A 20,208-nucleotide genomic window follows, 5' to 3' on the forward strand; every position below is an offset into this window, starting at 1 on the left:
CACACACACACACACACACTGCAGTACCATTGATAGAAAATACACTAGAACTATACTTGGGGATGTTTTAAGTCTACCACTATGCTCCTGGTGGCTATTCCTTGATATCAAGTCCCCAGATGGGTAATGTATATGAGGGAAATACAATTCTAATAACTTGTGCCCTAAGAAAGGAGTATAAAGGATGCCAATTGCATAACAATACACAAGAGATCAAGTAAGGCACGGGACCTGTACAGCATTTCCACTGGGTGGGACTTCTTTTTTATTTCACATATTAACACTTACAATTCTTCCAGTGTTCTTTTGATTTTTTTAAAAAAAGGTTCTGTGTCTCTCATCTATCACACTAAATTAGTAGATGGAGGATACGAAATAAAGCCTTCAATGTACTTTTTTTTCCTTTTGCTTCTGTTGGTAGTTAAACAAATAAACAAACAAAAAAAATTGCTTCCAAATAGTTCAAACTAGTACCGTGTATTGTTCTTTTTGTTTAACACTGAGGAACCCAGGATTTTCAGGGGAGTTGTGTTCATTTTTAGCTGCATTTGCAAGATTTGACCACCATGTTCGAAAGGTGTTCAATTTTCGGAGTCTTGCCAACGAAGTAGAGGATAGTGAGTGGCTCCAGGTCTTGAGAAACACAGCACGGAGAGGCAGAGGCTTCAGGATTTATATTGTTGTAGAGGCTGAGTATCTGAAATAAAGAAAGCACAATTTAATCGGGCAAAAAATAATCTTTTTGAAAAGCGACAATGAGAAGGCTTGGGGTCATTCTGCTAGGAAGTTCACATGTGGAGGAAAGTGTGAATTGTCACTTGAAAAATATCCTAAACAAGCACTTTCATGCCAGGACAAAAGTGATATTGTTGCTCGACCACTGACTCACTGAATAAGCAAAAGAGAGCTGTTGTGCAACTTGTTTTTTTACCCACCATAACCTGTGTAATATAAAATACCGTTATAAAGGAGCACCTCTAGGTACAATTTTACAGCATGCTTTTTTACCTTAAATGAACACTCTGTCCTTTTGATAAACACAGATTGCAATAAAAGTGTTTAATAAGAATCCATGGCAATGTACGAAATATTTTGAAATGCTGATGTAAATTTTGCCATTACTACAGTATGTCACCTCTTGGCATCCGCAAATATTTTGACTGTCTCCTAGGGATTGAACACAGTTCTGTTGTTGCTCTGATTTTTTTTTGGAAAAGTATTAATTAAATAAGGTGTGGACAGCTCTGCAAATAAAAGCCAAACCCACACTAATCAGCTATGCCTTTTTCAAGGCTCAAATGCGCTCACACTGGCTAACAGAATGTAATTGGGTCTTGCAGCTTGGACAGGTCAGTAGTTCAATTGCTACCAAAGTGCCATTGTCCACAGAACAAAGCCTGGTGCCTTGGCGTCTCTGTTCATTAGCTTCATTTTGGTTTTACAGTCCTGGAACAGCGCAAGCCAATAAATGGATACCCTGCTGATAGACACATTAGGATAAATGGAACATTTCCTCAGGCACATAAATTCTAATGTTCCACCTTTGTCCCAGTGGACTAAAAACACTTCTTTTAGGAGCAGTGCCTGCAGGAATAGTATAGTAGTAGAGTATAAAGTTGTGGCACACACTGTTATATCGATAGTGCTGATTTGAGGCAATGCCTTATACAAAATTACATTTGTATAGTGCCTTTCATGTTGGGAGGATGTCCCAAGGTGCTGGATATAGCATTGTAAGTGCAATGAACTATAGGAACAGCTTGGAATAGGGTGATGCACTAACGGAGCAGAGTGAGCTTGGATCAGACGCCTATGAGGCTGAAGGCTGTGGGTTCTCAGAGCTTGAGTTCATAGTCCGGGGTGACAATCCAGGGCAGTGCTGGAGAGTGATTCATTGTCAGAGGTGCAGTCTTTCAGAGATGTTGAACTATTGAGTGTGTGGTGTTTGTGCATGCAAGTGTAGTAACTACTTTATGTACGTATCCTGTTGGCCTATTTTCAGGTGGGTGTGAAAGATCCCATGGCACTGTTTGAAAAGGCATTAACTTGTCAAACATCTCCATGGACATTTGTGGGACCTTGCAAATTGTTTACCTACAACATGTTTACAAAAACAATCACTGCACTTGACAGTAATTAAATGGGGAGCACTCATATAATAATAATCCTTGCATTTGATATAGCGCCTTACCATGTCTTCGAGACGTCTCAAAGCGCTTCACAGCATATACTGTAAAGTGAATTGACTGTATAATTTGCGGGCTTTTGTTTCCTTTTTACTTATTATATTATTTATTTATTAATTCCAGAAATCTATCTGAACATTTTTGCCAGAAGACCAGGAAAAATCTTTTGACAACTGTGTATCTTGTGGCTTGCTCACTCACTCAGCTAATTTACCACACTGCACTGTGTCTTGTCAGATATCCAGTTTTCAGATTGCATTGTGGTTTCTCACTAGTTGTGTGGAGTCCAGAACAGTTAATGTTTACAGGGTAATCTGTGTATGAAAAGTGATTCCTGTTCTAAGCTCTGCAGAACTGCCAAATAGCAGAACTGAATTTCAGGGAGATCAGGCCAACAAGGACTAAACCTCAATTCCCTCTTCTGGCTCCACAAACAAATGGTAAAACTGTTGTTCATGATGCTTCATCACACTTGACAGGGCAATTGCTGAATTTTATACACGTTTAATGAAAGTAATACTTCAAGTAGTACGGGGCTATGAAATAATGAAAGCCTGAACATCCACGCAGATCACAGGGGTATTCTTCTCCATGGCAAACCCTTTTATTTGTGCATGGCCAAAAGATTCGCTAGACCTAATGAATGATGCAGAATAAGCCCTGGAGTTTGGGTTAGGGATTCCGACAATTTGGGAGGCAATTTCATGTTGAAATTTCAAATAGTACTCTTCAATTCACCAAAAGCTTATAAAACATCCTGTATCTGCTTATGTCGATGATCTCCTTTTCTATTGTTAATTGCAAAAGGAAATTTACTGATGTGATGGAAAGATGGCTCCAAACACTAAGTAAAGTTAAATGGACCAAAACCGTTTAATGTGCTGTGAATAATTGTCCAGTCCAGGCATGCTCACTGGGTTACTGAGGAGATAACTTATCCTGTGGCAGTCCGTACTGTAATGCTGCATAGAAAAACCTCTTCAATGACACGATGAGGCCAATATTTAGGCTTGTGGCATTTGACTGGTTGAATGAGTCAACCTGTGGAGCTGTTTTTCAGCTGTCGAGAACTCAACAGCCCAATTCCTGTCTGTCTTATACAGTGTCCTGTAACTTCCAACTCTATGGTTACTTGCAGATCATTTTCAAGATTGTAATCTTCAAATCCCTCCATGGATTTCTTCTACCCTATCTATGCAATCTTCTCTAACCTTACCCTAACCTTAACCTTAGAAGGAGGATTGTGCTCCTCATTCTTCGGACTCTGTTCGTGCTACTGCTAATTCTATCGGACGCCACAACCCTGTCCTCTTGCAAATTTGCCTTGCTACTCTTCTAACTCTACTCTTATAAATCTCCCAAATATCTATCTCTTTAAACAATATCTTTGGTCATTGCTAAATTCCTTCCATAGGTCAGTATTCTCCACTCCCATAGCTGAGCACTTTGAAATGATCCTTTACGTAAACCTGTCCAGAAATCTACAAAGTACTGGAGGTTTTATTTGAGTTATTTAACGGATATTAAGCTTATAGTCCTCCTACACATGCATATATATTTCAGGGGACTTCTTTTAAAACTTTAGTTTGCATCACTGACTTCCAACAAGGCCACCCTCAATGGTACTTTTCAGAATTGGAATGATCCCAGCTCCCCCTGTCAGCATGGTTGGACCAGTTCCAATTCCCTCTGTCAGCACAGTTAGACCCGTCTCAGCTCCCCTTGGTCCCAAATCGTCTGGTCAACAAGACTGGACTAATCCTAGCTCGAACTATCAGCCGCTCCCCTCCACCCCTCAAAAGAAATGTTTGGACAGGTCCTAGCTCACCCTATCAAGGAGATTGGATTGATTTTGGCTTCACCCTGACACAGAATCGAGGATAGTGATTTTGCAGAGGGCCGCAAAACTAAGTGTTGCCATTAACAGCTAGAAAAATATATATTTTTTAAAAAGTACCTTGCCTTAGGCTGATGATAATTGTCACTTTTTTCACAAGAGTTAAAAAAAAGTATTCAATTTTGCAAGCGGTGTATGTATAGAGCATTAACCTTATTCCCCCCCCATATACTCTTATAAAGTCCATTAGACCTGGCTTAGAAAAATTTGAGTGAACATTGTGCCATGTGATGTGCTAATTAAGACCAGTCTTAACTGATTCTTAGTTAAAATTTTGCTCCAACTAACTAAAAGCAGAGGCATTCACTGGTCTGCAGGTGTGTTTCATTTCTTCCTTTCCACCCCCAGCCCCCCTCCTCCCCCACTCTGCCGCAGTGTGGGTTCGATGTGAAGGGGGATGGTAGTTAATGAGATATTGGCTATTCTCTGATGTTTTGATGAGTCAAGACATTAACTGACATGCTAGCGAGTTTGTTGACCACTCAACAACTGAGGCTAATGTGGCTGTGAAAAGGAATGATTTTTTAAACAGAAAGCGTAGACCTCGGTAAACTGTGTCTACCTACCCCACTGTACAAATTGCCCCTGCCCAAGCAGGCAGGATGTGAATACCTAATCTGGTACGGGAGCAAGATACACCTCACCCATCGTAGCAAAAGTGTAATTTCAACTTCGGTGCAAAAGAGACAAGAACAGAGCTGCTCAATGGAGAAGAACAGTTTGAGGGGGTCACAGGCTTTGCTTACCTTGCTATGTTGAGTATCTGAACTCCATAAGTAAGGGCAGGCGCCTGCACAAAAGTTGGCCTCATAACCTTTGGGTTCATGGATCCATTTCCAACCGAGATCTCTCCTGAAGTCAATGTACAGTGGGCGTAAGCAGCAGTTGTCCTGCACATTTCTGGTCAACAAACAAAATTTCACACTCGTATGATGGAAAATGAACTCAAGAGAGGAAAGCATGTCTTCAACAAAGGGCTATTCAAAACCCTCACTTTCTGCCGACGTAAACAGGCTGATTTTAGAATGGCTAAGTGTAGTTCATTCCACATGAATGAACAAAGTCCCCCACTGAACTAAATGAGACTGTGAAGCAGTCACTACATTTATTTAGCTTCCCAAGTAGCTTTGAGAGTCAAGTCCATGACCTTTTGCTTGTCTGAGTGTGAGGGTGGGGGTGAAGAGAAGAGGTCAGCCACATTCTCTGTGAATCAAAGGGCCTCAGTCAGTGCACATATATACCATCCACTGAGCACAAGGAACAGAAGGTTAAATAGAAATACAAGGGGTCGTCATGATAACACAGCTCTTTGGGTTCAATAGCTCAGAGACCGCATTATCATATATTACAAGAGGCCTGGAATGTAAAAGGAGGTGATTCTGCAGTTATACAGAGTGCTGATGAGAACACATTTGAAGTAGTGTATTCAAATGCAATACTTTGTGAATTGTATGCACGATTGGGCTTCTTCTACGGATCCAGTGCTGAGTGATAAGGAATTTACTATTAAATCTCTCCCTCGCTAAACAATAATAATCCTTGCATTTGTTATAGTGTCTTTCACGGCACAAGGATGTCTCAACGCTCTTCAAAAGATTACTATAAAGTGTATTACTCTATATTTTCACTCCACTCTACCTCCATGACCTCCTTCATTCCTGCGCACCCTTTGCTCTGTGAGCACCGGCCTGCTTCATATCCTCTACCCTATCCGCTCCACCATCGGCGGGCAAGCTTTCAGCCATTCTGCCCTGTTCTCTGGAATTCCCTCCCTCCTTCCGACTTGATTGCTCGCTGCCTCCTTTCCCTCTTTCAAGGCACGTTTCAAAGCATACTTCTTTCAACGTGTTTTTAGTCATCTTTCCCAACAACCCACCCCTCTCATCTCTCACTCTGCAGGTCAGGTTTCCAGCCACCATTGTCAAATGCTTTCAGACATCCTCCTGATGCGAAAAACACTGATAAATGTAAATTGTGTTGTGAATTTGTAGGCAAACCTAGCAGCCAATTTCTGCCTGCGATGGCCCACAAATAGCCATGAAGTGAACGATTAATTTTACCTGGGGGATACAGATATCAGGAATAAAGTCTTCTAACAAAAGGATGCATTTCATATTGATATTTCGCATACTTGACGGAACAAAACTTATCTGTACAGATTTCTTCAGAAGGAAGATAATAATAATCCTGGCATTTGCAATAATGAATTATGATAGTAAAAACATGTTTAGAAGCCTTTTCCTCTCTTCTCAATGGGATATTCTTTAGAAAAANCCTAAACCAGATGGTTGCTGGAAGGCTTTGCTTCATTTTACTTTCTCGAAGATTAAATTGGGGGAAGTTAAGGTTTTGTAATGTGTAACATATACGTACATGTTCATATTGTACAAAAGCGAAAAGGCTGATGTCTTGCAAGAAACAATTTTCTGATGAATTATTGGAAGGGTGATGTTATTTCTATTTTCTTTCATTTCTTTCTCTTTTGTTGCTCAGGTGCAATACGAGATGCTCGTTTGAGCCAGTGTATCTTTAGGTCCCCAAATCCTCCTGGGGGGTTAGCAAGGGGGGGTGGGGGATACGTGGGGTCTCCTTGGAGTTTGACAGACAGTGCTCTCCAATGGAAAGCTATGTGGTTTTAGCTGGTTTAGATTCCAGCAGTACCTCAATACATACTCTGCGGTACCCAAGCCTTGGCTTTTGCCAACCTGCTCCTAATACTCTCCGGAATTAGGTAAACAGGATACATTCCAAACACATTCCATTCTGATACACGGGAGTTTCCAGGAGTAGGTGGGATGCATGGAACTTTCAGTTTGGCAAGTGTGCTGAAGGCTTCCGCATATCTCTGACACCCAGCTGACCAAAACAAAGTTCCCAAATTCCTCCTGGTCTTGTAAGACCATTTTGCCTCTAAAATGTAAGGATTTTTCATTAATGTGGAATGTCTTTCACTCAAATTTTAATTACGATGCCAAGTTTCCTTTTAAGAACTATGGAAAACCAGTTACCAAATTAAGACTCAATTTGATAGTTTCCACAATTCAAAGTGATTTAAATCTTTGAGACAAAGTGGTCACGTGGGCTCAGACCAGGTGAAATGTTGGACCTATTGTTGTGCGCTATACTTGACTTGTTTAATGCTACATAGGGGTGCAAAGTGTTCATTTTCCCAGCACTGAAATCTATTGCTTGCACAAGCACAAAATTCACCAGGGGAAATTTTTTTAAAAATGTTCAAATGTATTCAGAAGTATTAGGACCAAACATAAGGATGTTGAAAAATGATTGCCAGCAAACTCTTTGATGTGTGCAAACAAGAGAAAACCAATGACAAAAAATACTTTAGCAAGATTTAAATAAGGTGAATATCAGCTACCAGTAACACTGAGAACCTGTCAGACAGAATTGCTGTGGGAATATTGTCTCTTTGCATTACACAACAGAGCGAGTGGGAAAAATGCGATGTTTCATTACAGAATGGATGCAGAACTGGAACAATGATCAGATTTTATGAAGTGTCATGAAATGTGTTATGAAATGTCATATTTTGCCCCCTTTGCACATCGATGAACATTCTCTATTCAATGTACCTACTACCCCACCCCATTATATGACATGGAGACTGAGCGATTGGATTATTTTTGCCTTTACATTACCTAAAACAAAATGCGGCATCTAGTGCACGTTTCTTCCGCCGAGAAGGTTGCTGGGACTCAAGTCTATAGGACGGTAGTAACATCAAGAGAAGGTGTGCCTTTTTCTCATTGTAATTTTTATTATTCTTCAGTTTTCTCATATCACTGCTAGAATAACCTCTTGGATAGTCATAAATCCCTTGAAAAGAAAGAACAGGGAACAGGTGATGTTAGCAAAAGTTAATAATAATCCTTACATTTTGTATAGCTCCTTTCCCATCCGGAGGACATTCAAAAGTACTTCATAGGATACACTGTAAAGTGCAGTGATTGTGGTGGGTGAAAGTTAGAAAATTACCTAGTCTGAAATTCCATCTCATTTTAGCCTGTAAGACTATTTTGCCTTAAAATGTTCAACTGCGCAAAATTGTGCAAAATTTTTAATTTCAGGTTTAATTTGCAAGGCAATTTCCTGCAGTTCATAAAATAAAAATGGCTTCCAATTAGTACTGAATTTAAGATTTTTCTACAATTTTTTATAATCTTCAATTTTAAGATAAAGCGGTTTTACAGGCTATTGATGTTCTGGGCCAAGGAGCCCTTACTTTTCTGAATTAATGTACTTCCTGTAAAATAACAGACCACATCAAACAAAGAGACTGATTCAGAGCCTGCTGTACACACTATGGTAAAATGTTATGACACAATAACTAAAACTTGTTAAATCATGCTGTGCAGAGTTCAGTTTATCAAGCCTTGGAGGCACTGCAAAGGAGAGTAATCATGATGATCTTATTGTTAGAGGAATGAGCTATGAACAACAATTAGTCAAGCTAGGGCTGTTGAAAATAATAATCCTAATAAGCCTTGCATTTGATATAGAGCCTTATCACATCTTCAAGACTTTACAAAGCGCTTCACCGAGTATACTGTAAGTATATTTTGTGGGCGAAACACGGCAGCCAATTGCGCACAGTAGTGTCCCACAAACAGTCATGGATTGAAAGACCAAATTATTATTATTTTTTTTGAAGGGATTATTATCCCCTGAAATTGATCTGCCAATTGATTAACAACCAGGATCCTACTTACTTCTAGGTCAAAAGAGGCATATGGAGCCTACGATTTTGCCCCACCTGAGAATGAAACCTAGGTCATCTCACAGGACTCCTCTAAAGGAGACATCTCAGAGGAGACCTTCTAAAATGATTTTAAAAGGAATTAAGAAAATAAAATTCACATGAGCAATCTCAGGACTGGCACTGGGGAGTATTTCTTTATTCAGAAAGTAATTAAAGACTGGAACATGTGACCAGGGACGGTGGTTACGACCAGGATACTGGACTCATTTAAGAAACAATTTTTTTGGTGGAATGGAAGGCTAGCAGGGAGAGCTTTTTTTGGAAAAATGAAATCAAATAGGTCAAAGGATCTAGCCCCTCTAAACCTCTCGTGATCTTGTGAGCTGGGCAAAATTTGACACTCAAGGGAAGAACGTAAATGGCTTGATTGGGAGACGTTTTAAGATTTTTTGGCTTCCCTTCCTAGTAGCTGGTACACATCTACTTGATTGGTATAACTCAAAAATTCAGTGTTTCATTACTGCAAACTTTCTAAAGGAACTATATTCACTAAATGTGTCCTAACTAAGGTATTTTGATTCCAGGAACCTTTGGCACGCATACCCTTAGCGTCTGCCAGCAGCGAGATCCACTTCTTCAGCAGCTTTATAAATCATATATTTTTTCAAACAGTAAAAAAATATACATTACTTGTGGTTCTGTCCTAAATGGATGATGGGACAGCTTAGCATTTTGACGTCTGGATTTCGAAATGGCAGTTATACCAAAGTTCGGGAGAGAAGGGGGGAGCATGCTAATACAGTACAATACGTTTTTAAAAGAAATCACTTGAAGAGATACTAAAATGAACTTAATTTTGCCACAGCCTGGGCATCAAATAAGTCAGTCTTTCCTGCTTTTAGTTATGGATTACAACTTCATTAAAAACAAAGATATCAGAGTACAATTCTTCTGGTTAGGCTTTGAAGCTCACTACGTTTTTTTCAACACTTTTTCCACAGTTGCTAAGCGGTGGATATTGACTTATCTGAATTTGTTTGAAAACTTGTATCACACATGACAGAGTCAAAACAATTCATTGCTTTCATATGTTTTGAATAGAGTTGTCCATTGGTTTGTTTAAGAAGCTGTGTTGTTTTAAACTGGGGAGCCTTTTAACTGATTTCGTTATAGCAAAAAAAATTATTTATCAAATAAACAAACAGTATCAAACAATTATTTATCAAATAAATAAACAGTAATCATACATAAGTTCATATGGACTGCACATGGCACAGTAAACAGGCCATTCGGCCCAACTAGTCCGTGCCAGTGTTTATACTCCAAGTGAGTCTCCCACTCCTTACTCCCACCTGGACCCATCTATTTCCTTCTGCCTCATGTGTATATCTAGCTTCCTCTGAAATGCATCCATACTATCTGTGGCAGATGTCAACTGACGAATAGCGCAAATCAAGCCCTTGACACAAATCTTTAACCTCGGAAAATCGCTGAACTGAAGCACGTTTCGAATGGAGTTGTCCATTGGTTTGTTTAAGAAGCCGGGTTGTTTTAAACTGGGGAGCCTTTTAACTGATTTCGTTCCCCAAAGCGGTTAAAAAACAAATTGCTGGAGAACATTCTAGGATCCCCAATCGCCATTTAAATTGAATGCAAACGATTTATTTTTAACCGCATGTAAACGTCAAAAGCTGTTTATTTTGGGTGTCAGGACAGTGAACTCCACGGTCTTTCGCTGCCTGAGCAGTGTGCGATAAGAGGAAACTTCAGAGCCGTTAGACAAACAACCAGTGCTTTTCCAGCAAGAAATCCAAACTATTTCTATGACCATCCATAAAGGAAACAGCTGCTGGCTTTCTACAAACATACTGCAATGGGATTGGCACTTTTTAAATTTATTACAAGAGGTAAGTGTGAGTGAAGCATCATGGCCTGCATCTTCTTTCCAATCCGCCTTTGCAGCTCCAGTGTCGTCCATCTTCTTGCTCACAAGCCAGACATTAGCTAATTCCAAAGCCTTTGAGTGTCTGGTCAAGTAGTCGTCAGAAGTTACAGCACAGGAAGAAGGCCATTGGGCTCAACAGAACAGAACCTAATGCCCAGCTGCATCTACCAAGTGATAGGATTCAGATAAGGCCCAGATAGTTGTTGCAGGCCTAAAAAATAGACATCTCATGGCTTAAATAATTTGTATACAATCCTTATGTTTGGTATGGTGCCTAAAACATTGATGATCCAAACTTTCTGCTCACTGGACTTCCCAAGTCCTCCCTCCACAAGATGCAGATTATTTGGAACTCTGCAGCTCATGTCCTCTCCTGCACTAAGCTCCGTGATCCGATCACCCCTATCCTCGCCTAGCCTCACTGGCTCGCATCCCCAAGAGGATCAAGATTAAGATCCTTGTCCTCACTCTCAAAGCCCTCCATGGACTCACCCCTCCCAATCTCTGTGACCTATTAAACCATTTCCAACCTGTACGCTCCTTGCGCTTGGCAGGCACTTGTTCGCTCCACATCCCCACCCTGCCTGCTCTACCATTGGTGGGTGGGCATTCAGATCTTTCTGCCCCCACCCTTTCTGCCCCCCACCTTTCCTCCTCTACCCTCAACTCCACGACCACCGATGTCCTGACAGCCTGCCTGTCTGACATCGAGTCCTGGACGAGAGACAACTTTCTTCAGCTCAACGTGTGTAAAACTGAGGCCCTCCTGATTGGCTCACGTCAGCGCCTCCGCACCTCAGGCGCTGACACCATCAGCATCCAAGGCTGCATTCTCCACCTCTCAAAGCCAGTCACGAACCTCGGGGTTCTGTTCGACCCTGAGCTGTCCTTTCTTCCTCATATCCGCGCCACAACTGGCACCATCTTCCATCACCTCCGAAACATCGCCAGACTACGGCACTACCTCACCCCTCACGCTGCTGAAACTCTGGTCCACGCCTTTATCACCGCGAGGCTGGACTATGGGAACTCTCTCCTCGCCGGCCTTCCCGGCACCACAAGCTGCAGGTCATTCAGAACTCTGCAGCTCGTGTACTGTCCCGCACCAGGCTTCGCGACCACATCACTCCCACCCTCGCTCGCCTCCACTGGCTTCCCATCCCCCAGAGTCGAATTCAAGATCCTCATCCTCACCTACAAGGCCATTCAAGGCCTCGCTCCCTCCTACCTCTCCGACCTACTACGCTCCTACTTACCTACCCATACCCTCCATTCCTCTGGCTCCGGTCTGCTCCACATCCCCCGCCCCAACCGCCCTACCATCGGTGGCCGGGCCTTCAGCCTCTCAGCCCCGAGGCTCTGGAACTCCATCCCCCAGTGCCTTCGCCTTGCTTCCTCCCTTTCCTCCTTCAAGGCCGGTCTCAAGACCTTTCTTTTTGACCGTGCCTTCAGCTCCCCTCTCGACTCTCTACCCCAACCTCGCTCCCTCCCTTCCCTCCCCTCACCCTGACCATTTCCCCCCTGCTCGGGTCCTGACCCAACTGTCCAGCGCCTTGGGACGTCCTCCCGACGTGAAAGGTGCTCTATAAATGAAATCTTGTTGTTGTTGTTGGAACTCCCAGAGCCCCTAATAATAATAATAATAATCCTTGCATTTGATATAGCGCTTTTCACGTTGGGAGAACATCCCAAAGCGCTTCACAGAACACACTGTAAAGTGAATTGACTGTATATTTGTGGGCGAACGCGGCAGCCAATTGCGCACAGCAATGTCCCACAAACAGTCGTAGATTGAAAATGACCAATTTATTATTGTTTTTGGTTTTGGAGGGATTATTATTAGGCGTGTGGAGTAAGGAAACTTGCCCAAGGTTTCGCCCTGATCTGCCTGGAATTGAACTCAGGTCTCTCACTTGCAAAGCGAGTGCACTAACCACTGAGCTACAGGACTCTACATCTCGTCCCTATCTTGCCTGCTTCAAGACTCGTCTTAAGACCTTCCTCTTCGACCGTGCCTTCGGTCATCTTCTCACCCTTCCCCTCCTACCCTCCACCTCTCTTGATTCGGGTGGAAACCCTTGACTGTCTAGTACCTTGGGATGTCCTCCTGTCATGAAAGGGGCTATAGAAATGCAATTTGTTGTTATTACTGTAGGCCTTTACAGATGTTTTTGACAGACTCCATTAGTTCATCGCATCGTTCAACGACAACAACTTGCATTTATATAGCACCCTTCAAGCAGAGTAGGGTTTCAGAGTGTTTTGTACTCATCCTATCAATATCTTTCCATCAGTTTTCCCTTTCAGTGAAAACAGCCTCCAATTTAGTGCCTATCATAATTCTAGCCTCTGATTCCTTGCCCTTTGGCTACAATATAGCTAACTGGTCAATTGTGCCACAACAACAACTTGCATTTATATAGTGCCTTTCACTTTGGATAGCACCTAGGAGCCACACGTCTTGCAGACAGAATTACTAAGATCCTACCACAAAGTCTCATTTAAAGTTACCCTTATTCTATATCGTGCCAGACTCTAACATTCTTCTGCTGCGGTCACTTTTTAATGGAAGCTTGGGCCATGTGGAAAAAACATGAGTGTCTAATGGCCTGTTTCTGTGCTGTAACATTCTTTAAGTCTATGGTGGCAATCAAAAACTTGATGCCCAACAGTGTCTACTGAGTGATAGGATTCAGCTAGAGTTCAAATAGTTAGTCCAGGCTTAAAAATAGACATGGCTTAAACAATATATATCATCCTCGCTCAACTCCTCCCCCCCCTTTCTGATACCAGAAGAGCTATCTTCTGTTATCACTACAGTCATCACCCCAGACACTCTGGTATGCTGCCTGTTCTGCACCATTAACATCTCTTCTCCCCAGTTTTGTTTCTAGACACTGCCACTATCACCTCTTTAACCCATCAACTAACATATTCTCTTTGTCTTCTCTCTTTTTTTATCTTCTTTGTCGTCCTCGTCCTGCTTCCCCTCTCAACTTGTCCTTAAAAACCTCTCCCTCCCAACATGCCCCAGTTCTGATGAAGGGTCATGGACCTGAAACGTTGACTCACTTTCTTTCCTCCATAGATGCTGCCTGACCTGCTGAGTGTTTCCAGCTCTCTCTGTTTTTGTTTCAGATTCCAGCATCTGCAGTATTATGTGTTTTGTTTATATCATCCTCGCATTTGACATAGTACCTATGAACACCAAAATGTCTCAAAGGGCTTTATAAGCATCACTGTTAAGTATAGTGACTATGTATTTGTAGGCAATGCAGTCGTCAATTTGAGAGAGAGGTGTGGCCAGTCTGTAGCATTCTTTACCTGCAAATCTTGCTTCCAGCTCTTCGCTCTTATTTGGGATGATATAATTGTTTGACGGCACAAAAGTACAGCACGGGCAATGCAGACTTATTTTAAATCCGTTATTGCGGTCTACAAAAACACACAAAATACTGTATAGCACACATATCCATCACATAAGCACAGCAGATATTATATTCTCTCTCAAAATAAAGTTGCTTCAAAACTCCAAAAATGTTGTTGCATTTTTTTCTTCTTTCTCTCTCTCAGAAACAACAACTTGCATTTATATAGCGTTCGTCATGCAAGGTAGTGTCCTAGAGCGCTTGACAGTGGCAGAGCATGACGCCGAGCTGGTGGGATGGGGAGGTGACCGTAGGCACGGTCGAATAGGAAGGTCTTCAGGCATGACCTGAAGATGGGGAAGGAAGGGGCTAGGCAGAGGGATAGAGGAAGAATCTTTCAGAGTTTGCTAATGAAATGAAACCCAGACCAGGATGGTGCTTACCTCGATGGAGCAGCCATTCGTTTACTGTCTCAGTGACATCGAAGGACAACCACTCTCCTTCCGTTCGTGTCCGTACGACTTTGCTGTCGATGTACCGCTGGGCTGGAGATGAAGGTTCTTTCGATTTTAGAACCTGGAATAAATAAATCAAAAACAAAGTCATCGTCCTGGCATTAGATACTGTACCATTCATGTCAGGAAGCTGTTCAGCCAGGCTGGCTGGTCTGTCATCAGCTGTGCCCTGGAGTACCGTGGACCTGTTTGGCTCAACGGAGTACGGAGACCGCCACTTGATTCTAGCATTGTATTGCCAAGCATGTCACCTCAGCTCCAAGGAGTTTATCTTCTCCCACATACACCTAATTGCAAAGTCACTAAATGTCAAGACCGAGGCTCTCCTGATTGGTTCGACTGTGCCAACGCCCTACTTGTTGGCCTTCCCAACTCTTCCCTCCACACGCTGCAGATCATGCAGAACTCTGCAGATTGTGTGCACTCCTGCATCAGGCTCCGTGACCCCATCACACCCAGCTTCGCTCGGCTCCACTGGCTCCCCATCCCTCAGAGGATCGAGTTCAAAATTCTCGTCCTCACCTTGAAGGCCCTCAATGGCTTTGCACTCTCCTACCTCTCTGACTTGCTAACCCCTTATCAATCTGTCCCCTCCCTCCACTCAGCAGGCTCCAGCCTGCTCCAGATTCCCCACCCAGCCTGCCCCACCATTGGCAGTCGGGCCTTCAGCCTCTCTGTCCCACCCTCTGGAACTCCATCCCACATTCCCTTTGCCTCACTCCCTCCCTCGCCTCCTTCAAGGCACACCTCAACACCCTCTTCTTTGACCGTGTCTTCAGCCACCCTCCTACCCTCTCTGTATGTGTGGAATATGATGGTATGTCAGCAAAATTGTAACATTTCTTCTGGAACTGGCCAGTTAAAGCACAGTGATCTATTCCAATCCTCTTATCTTCCTCCCATTATCATATTTGGCCAGTACATAGGAACAGAAGGACACCATTCAGCCCATCAAGCCTTTTCTGCCAGTTTAATAATAATAATAATGCTACTAATAATAATCCTTGTATTTGATACAGCACTTTTCATATCTTCTAACCATCTCAAAGCGCTTCAAAGCACTTTTCACATCTTCTAGACTCTCAAAGAGCTTCACAGAATATATTGTAAAGTGTATTAGATCATAGTGGACCTTTGAATCCTACTTTTTATCCATACTCATTAATGCAATGAGTATTATTATTACTTTTATTATTATTATTGATAACATCCTTACTCTCCAAGTATCCATTTATCTGCTTTTGAAACATCCCGCTTGCTTTCGCCTGTTTGGTCTTCTGGGAGTCTTGCTTTGCATTGTAACCAGCTTTATTCGTTCACTAAGTTGGCCTTCGACCTATGCTAAAATATCTGGCTCAGTGAAAAGTTAGTTACAATGAGGACTTTGACATGATTTTTTTTATTATAACGAACCTCAGCAATGTGTGTTATGTCACAGGTTACGATCTATCAGAGATAAGTGACAACACATGTAATTCAGAAAAGAAGTGCCTTATCCACATTTTACTACATGGTTTTCTGGCTGCACATTGGGGTGTTATTTCCTTTAGCAAGGTCTTTTCTTCTTTATTGCTCCAAGCAGGAATCTATCTGACCAGTGCTAGAAAAAATAGCTGTTGTTGCCATTGACTATCGTGCAGCTCCCCATCCCCCAGAGGATCGAGTTCAAGATCCTCGTCCTCACCTTTAAGGCCATCCATGGCCCTTCCTCCCAATGTGAAAGGCGCTCTATAAATGTAATTTGTTGTTGTAAGGACCGTGCTTCCTATTTCCCATTAGGCGATGTACTTGGCAACAGAATGTCAGAATCGAGTCAATTCTCTGTGGTAGTCTTGGTCGTCCGGTTCCTTAGCCATGTGGGTAACAGTACTCCAGAGCACTGCTGATAGCAGTTTTTCTCATCGGCTGGACTCGAAGGGGCAGAACGTTCACTATGGGCAGGATTTATTTCCACTTAGCCAAACCTCTAAAGGGTAGCATGGTCCTAGTTGGACAAGCAGTGGGAAACTTGCTGGACAATGCTTTCGATAACAAGTTGAAAGGTTTTAGCTGGTTAAACTCCAGCAGTATCCCAAAGTACACTCTGGGATTTCCAAGCTTTGGCTCTTGCTAACGTGTGCCTAGAACTCTCTGGAATTAGATAAGTAGGGTGCAACCTTCCAGAAAGAGTTCTATTCCGGATAACAACAACTTGCATTTATATAGCGCCCTTCACACGGGGCAGCGACCCAGAGCGCTTGACAGTGACAGAGTCTGACCCCGAGCCAGGGAGAGAGGGAGGTGACCTTAAGCACAACCAAAAAGGAAGGTCTTTAGATACAGGGAAACGTCCAGGTAAAGGTTACACACGTATGTGGAAACATGGTGACGAGTTTCCGCATGTGTTAGGCAGCAGTTCCTGGCCAGTTGACAGCACACTTTACATTTTATTCAGAATGGTATCATGACCTGTGACTACACCAGTAAAACTATGGACAAAAAAACACCCATGGCAGCTTGAAGCCACTGAAAGAGACACATTTTTATGATAATAATTCTTGCGTTTGAAATAGCACCTGCAATGCTGAACATCTCAAATCACTTCACAACACTTCTGGAAAGTGTAGTAACTTTGTTTGTAGAGAAATGTGGCAGTTGATTTGCGCACAGCAATGTCCTACAAACAGACGCATCTTTGCTATAATAGCTCAGTCCACTTGCTCCACCACAGTCAGTTACAGTTTAAAGCACCAATCTGCCACGATAAATGCTGCAGATCCATCTGACACCCATCTCTGTGATTCTGGGAGGGGGTATTGTTATCACACTTCTCCTTTACCCCATAAAAATAGGATCCTGGTCGTAATGAATAAACGCCAAATAACAAAAGGGGCTGACAGTCTCCTGTGAAGTGTGCTTCCTCTTTGCATGTGTCTGAGTTTTATCTGAAATAGGGAGATCCTCTCTGTGTGACAACCTCAAGCTGTCAAGCTTCTGCACACGCTGCTGGTAGGTGCTTTATGGTGCAATGGCCTCCAGGGCCCTGCCGCCAGCAGAACGTTCTCTGCACCCAAGCAAAGGCTGCCAGAAACTAAGCAAAGCAAAGCCTTGAGAATGACTGGAAAGCCCCAGCGAACCCAAAGAGTTAAGGAGATCTCTTACAAAAAGAAAAAATGTGCCTCCAATGTAAACCCGGTTTCTATTTCATCCGAGTATGGCATTTGGTGTATATAGGTAAACATTGTAAGTGCTGGTACAGCAAGATTTATGTTGCCAGTACCTCCCCATGCTTTGCCTTGCTTAAGCTTCCTCCAAATGTTTCACCACCCAGAGCTATCTTCAGTTTCCCATGAAGAAATACCTCTCTATTTTAAGCCTCTGGTCTATTTTCTCTCTCTCTCTCCTTTGTCTGTCCCTTCCTTTCCTTACCTAAAGAGTTAGAGAAACAAACTGAAACACAGAGAACTACAAGTCAAATCATAAAATACCCAGCAAACAACTGAATCGACATATTTCTGGAGATCAGCAGGAACATCTGGTCGGCAGACAGTGTCTGCTCTGCCGCCATCCTGCTCCAACACAAGCCATGGTTCATTTTCTGATTGAAGATGGTAAATCCAATATCTTTACACGCAACGCACAACTAAAGCAACGTTTTAAGAGACTGTTTTCTTGTTTCGTTTTTTTTCCCTCCATTAACCTCTCCGTATTCCATTCCCTCTCATATGGTCAACTCCACTTAGGGCAAAGCGTTTACAGTCTGTGGTAGTTTCCTAACCCATTCCTCGTGCTAATTAGGACATAGGAATGGGTTAAGAAACACTGCAAATTTTACGCTAAATATATATACGCACACACAAACGATACATAAGTATGGTTAAACGGCTAAATTTAAGATACACTCTTCCCTCCTGTTTTATTTCCAAGCAGTGGAAAGAGAGCTAAATAAAAATAACTTAAAAATGTAACATAAAGTAGAAAACAAAGGGAGCAAGGTGATAATAATCATAACAACTTACATTTTTATAGTGCATTTCATGTAAAAATAAATGTCTCAAAGTACTTGTGGTGGGAGGGTGCTGGTTGTGGGTCAATGTTTACTCTGACTCGTTGAACCCGTTGAGTTCATTTGTTCTATTTTCCATGACTGAACTTGTACTCCAATCCAGACAACGTTCCAAATGTCTCCCAGAGGGGGTAGGATCGGGACAACAAAGCACTGGAAGATTCCTGGACTGAAAGAATCTCAGAAGCGTTGGTGTTTGGTAGAAGCTTAGAAGTCTGAAATAGGGGTGGGAGGGCCAGACGTCTGGCTGTGTCAGCACGACACTGACTTGTACCAGCTGAAAAAAGGGAGCTCAAATGCATCTCTGAGACCTCAGAGAATGAATGATACGGTCCGGGATTCCGTTAGTCGCCAAGATCATTGGTGATGTGGACAGCAGGCAGCATGAACTGCATATCATTTCTCAGCATTAGCGGCGCGCATCACCAATTCAGGCAGCAACATCACAAAACATTAACTGAACTGGATATCTAGGCTTGGGGAAAACAAAATCTCTCGATTTCCTAGGCTTAAGGAATGTGGAATTTCAGAACTCAGAGGAGGCAGAAATGTTCCTTTTAATAGCATCTCAAAGTCTGCTTCATTGGCTATGCTGAGTGCACAGACACTAAGTGGCCAATAATTAATGAGTGCTATGATTTATCATTGTAACTTTAGGGACAAAGGTACAGCACAGAGTGCACATCCAGGTTGTGCTACAGTTCCTAGTGCAGAGTACCAAAGAGCAAAAGGATAAAAAATAAAGTAGCTTACAACACATTGCCATCCTTAAGAGTTTCCAAACTAGACTTAAAGTTCCAAATGCCACCTAGGCATGGAAATGTCCCTGGATCTGGAATGGAGTGAGCACTCTCTCTCTACAGGAACATATCTTGCTTACCTAACTGCAGAAAGTATTAGCACAGGCTGGCAGGAGTCAAAATTTGGGGACCCCAAAGTGTACATTGGGTTGTTTAACCAACTAAAACTGTATATCTTGCCATTGTGAACACTGTCTGGCAAGCTTTCTGCTGCATGTTCAGATAGGAACACCTTCCCCAATAGGACTTTGGCTTCCCAGGTTAACAGGAGCTGATTGGAAAAAATCTCTGCTCCTAGTCACTAGCCTGCCCTTTGAAGTCCTGCCAATAAGCCAGGCAAGTTGGTCTGTCATCAATAGTGCCTGGAATACTGTGGATCCACCTGGCTCAGGAACCAGACTAATGAGACCACTACAGAATACTAACTTGAATCTGAAATTTGATTAACTAGCAGTTCAACTTGGAGCCAGTTGAATGATGAACTCCACCCCAAACCCCTAAAGCTAGTGATACTTATTGCTGGCTTTTGTCGGCATTTTTAGTCAGTGTGATTATATCACTGCTGATCAACATCCAATACTGCATTTCCTCACTTTCATAGCCACCGCTCACGAGGATTCTATTAATGTCAATCTCACGGTGTGTTGCTTTCCAAAAATAAAGGACAGATTTACATTCTTCAGGAGGAAAAAAAGCAAAATAGAGTCCACCAGAGAGAAACACCCTTAATGAATC

General features: G+C 42.5%; 1 protein-coding gene across 1 annotated transcript in view; it reads right to left on the minus strand.

Annotated features, from left to right (window-relative positions):
* Positions 1–248: 248 nt before the first annotated feature.
* The window catches only part of tgfb2 (transforming growth factor, beta 2), a 51,256-nt gene continuing 31,296 nt past the window's right edge, over positions 249–20,208 (minus strand). The window contains exons 3-7 of the mRNA XM_007904515.2: positions 14,557–14,689; positions 14,070–14,180; positions 7,740–7,917; positions 4,830–4,983; positions 249–697 (exon numbers count right to left, since the gene is read on the minus strand). Of these exons, the coding sequence (XP_007902706.1) occupies positions 539–697; positions 4,830–4,983; positions 7,740–7,917; positions 14,070–14,180; positions 14,557–14,689 (735 nt within the window). The 3' untranslated portion in view covers positions 249–538. The remainder of the gene's footprint in view (positions 698–4,829; positions 4,984–7,739; positions 7,918–14,069; positions 14,181–14,556; positions 14,690–20,208) is intronic.

This window comes from Callorhinchus milii, unplaced genomic scaffold, assembly GCF_018977255.1.
Source record: "Callorhinchus milii isolate IMCB2004 unplaced genomic scaffold, IMCB_Cmil_1.0 Scaffold3, whole genome shotgun sequence".
Lineage (NCBI taxonomy): Eukaryota > Metazoa > Chordata > Chondrichthyes > Chimaeriformes > Callorhinchidae > Callorhinchus > Callorhinchus milii.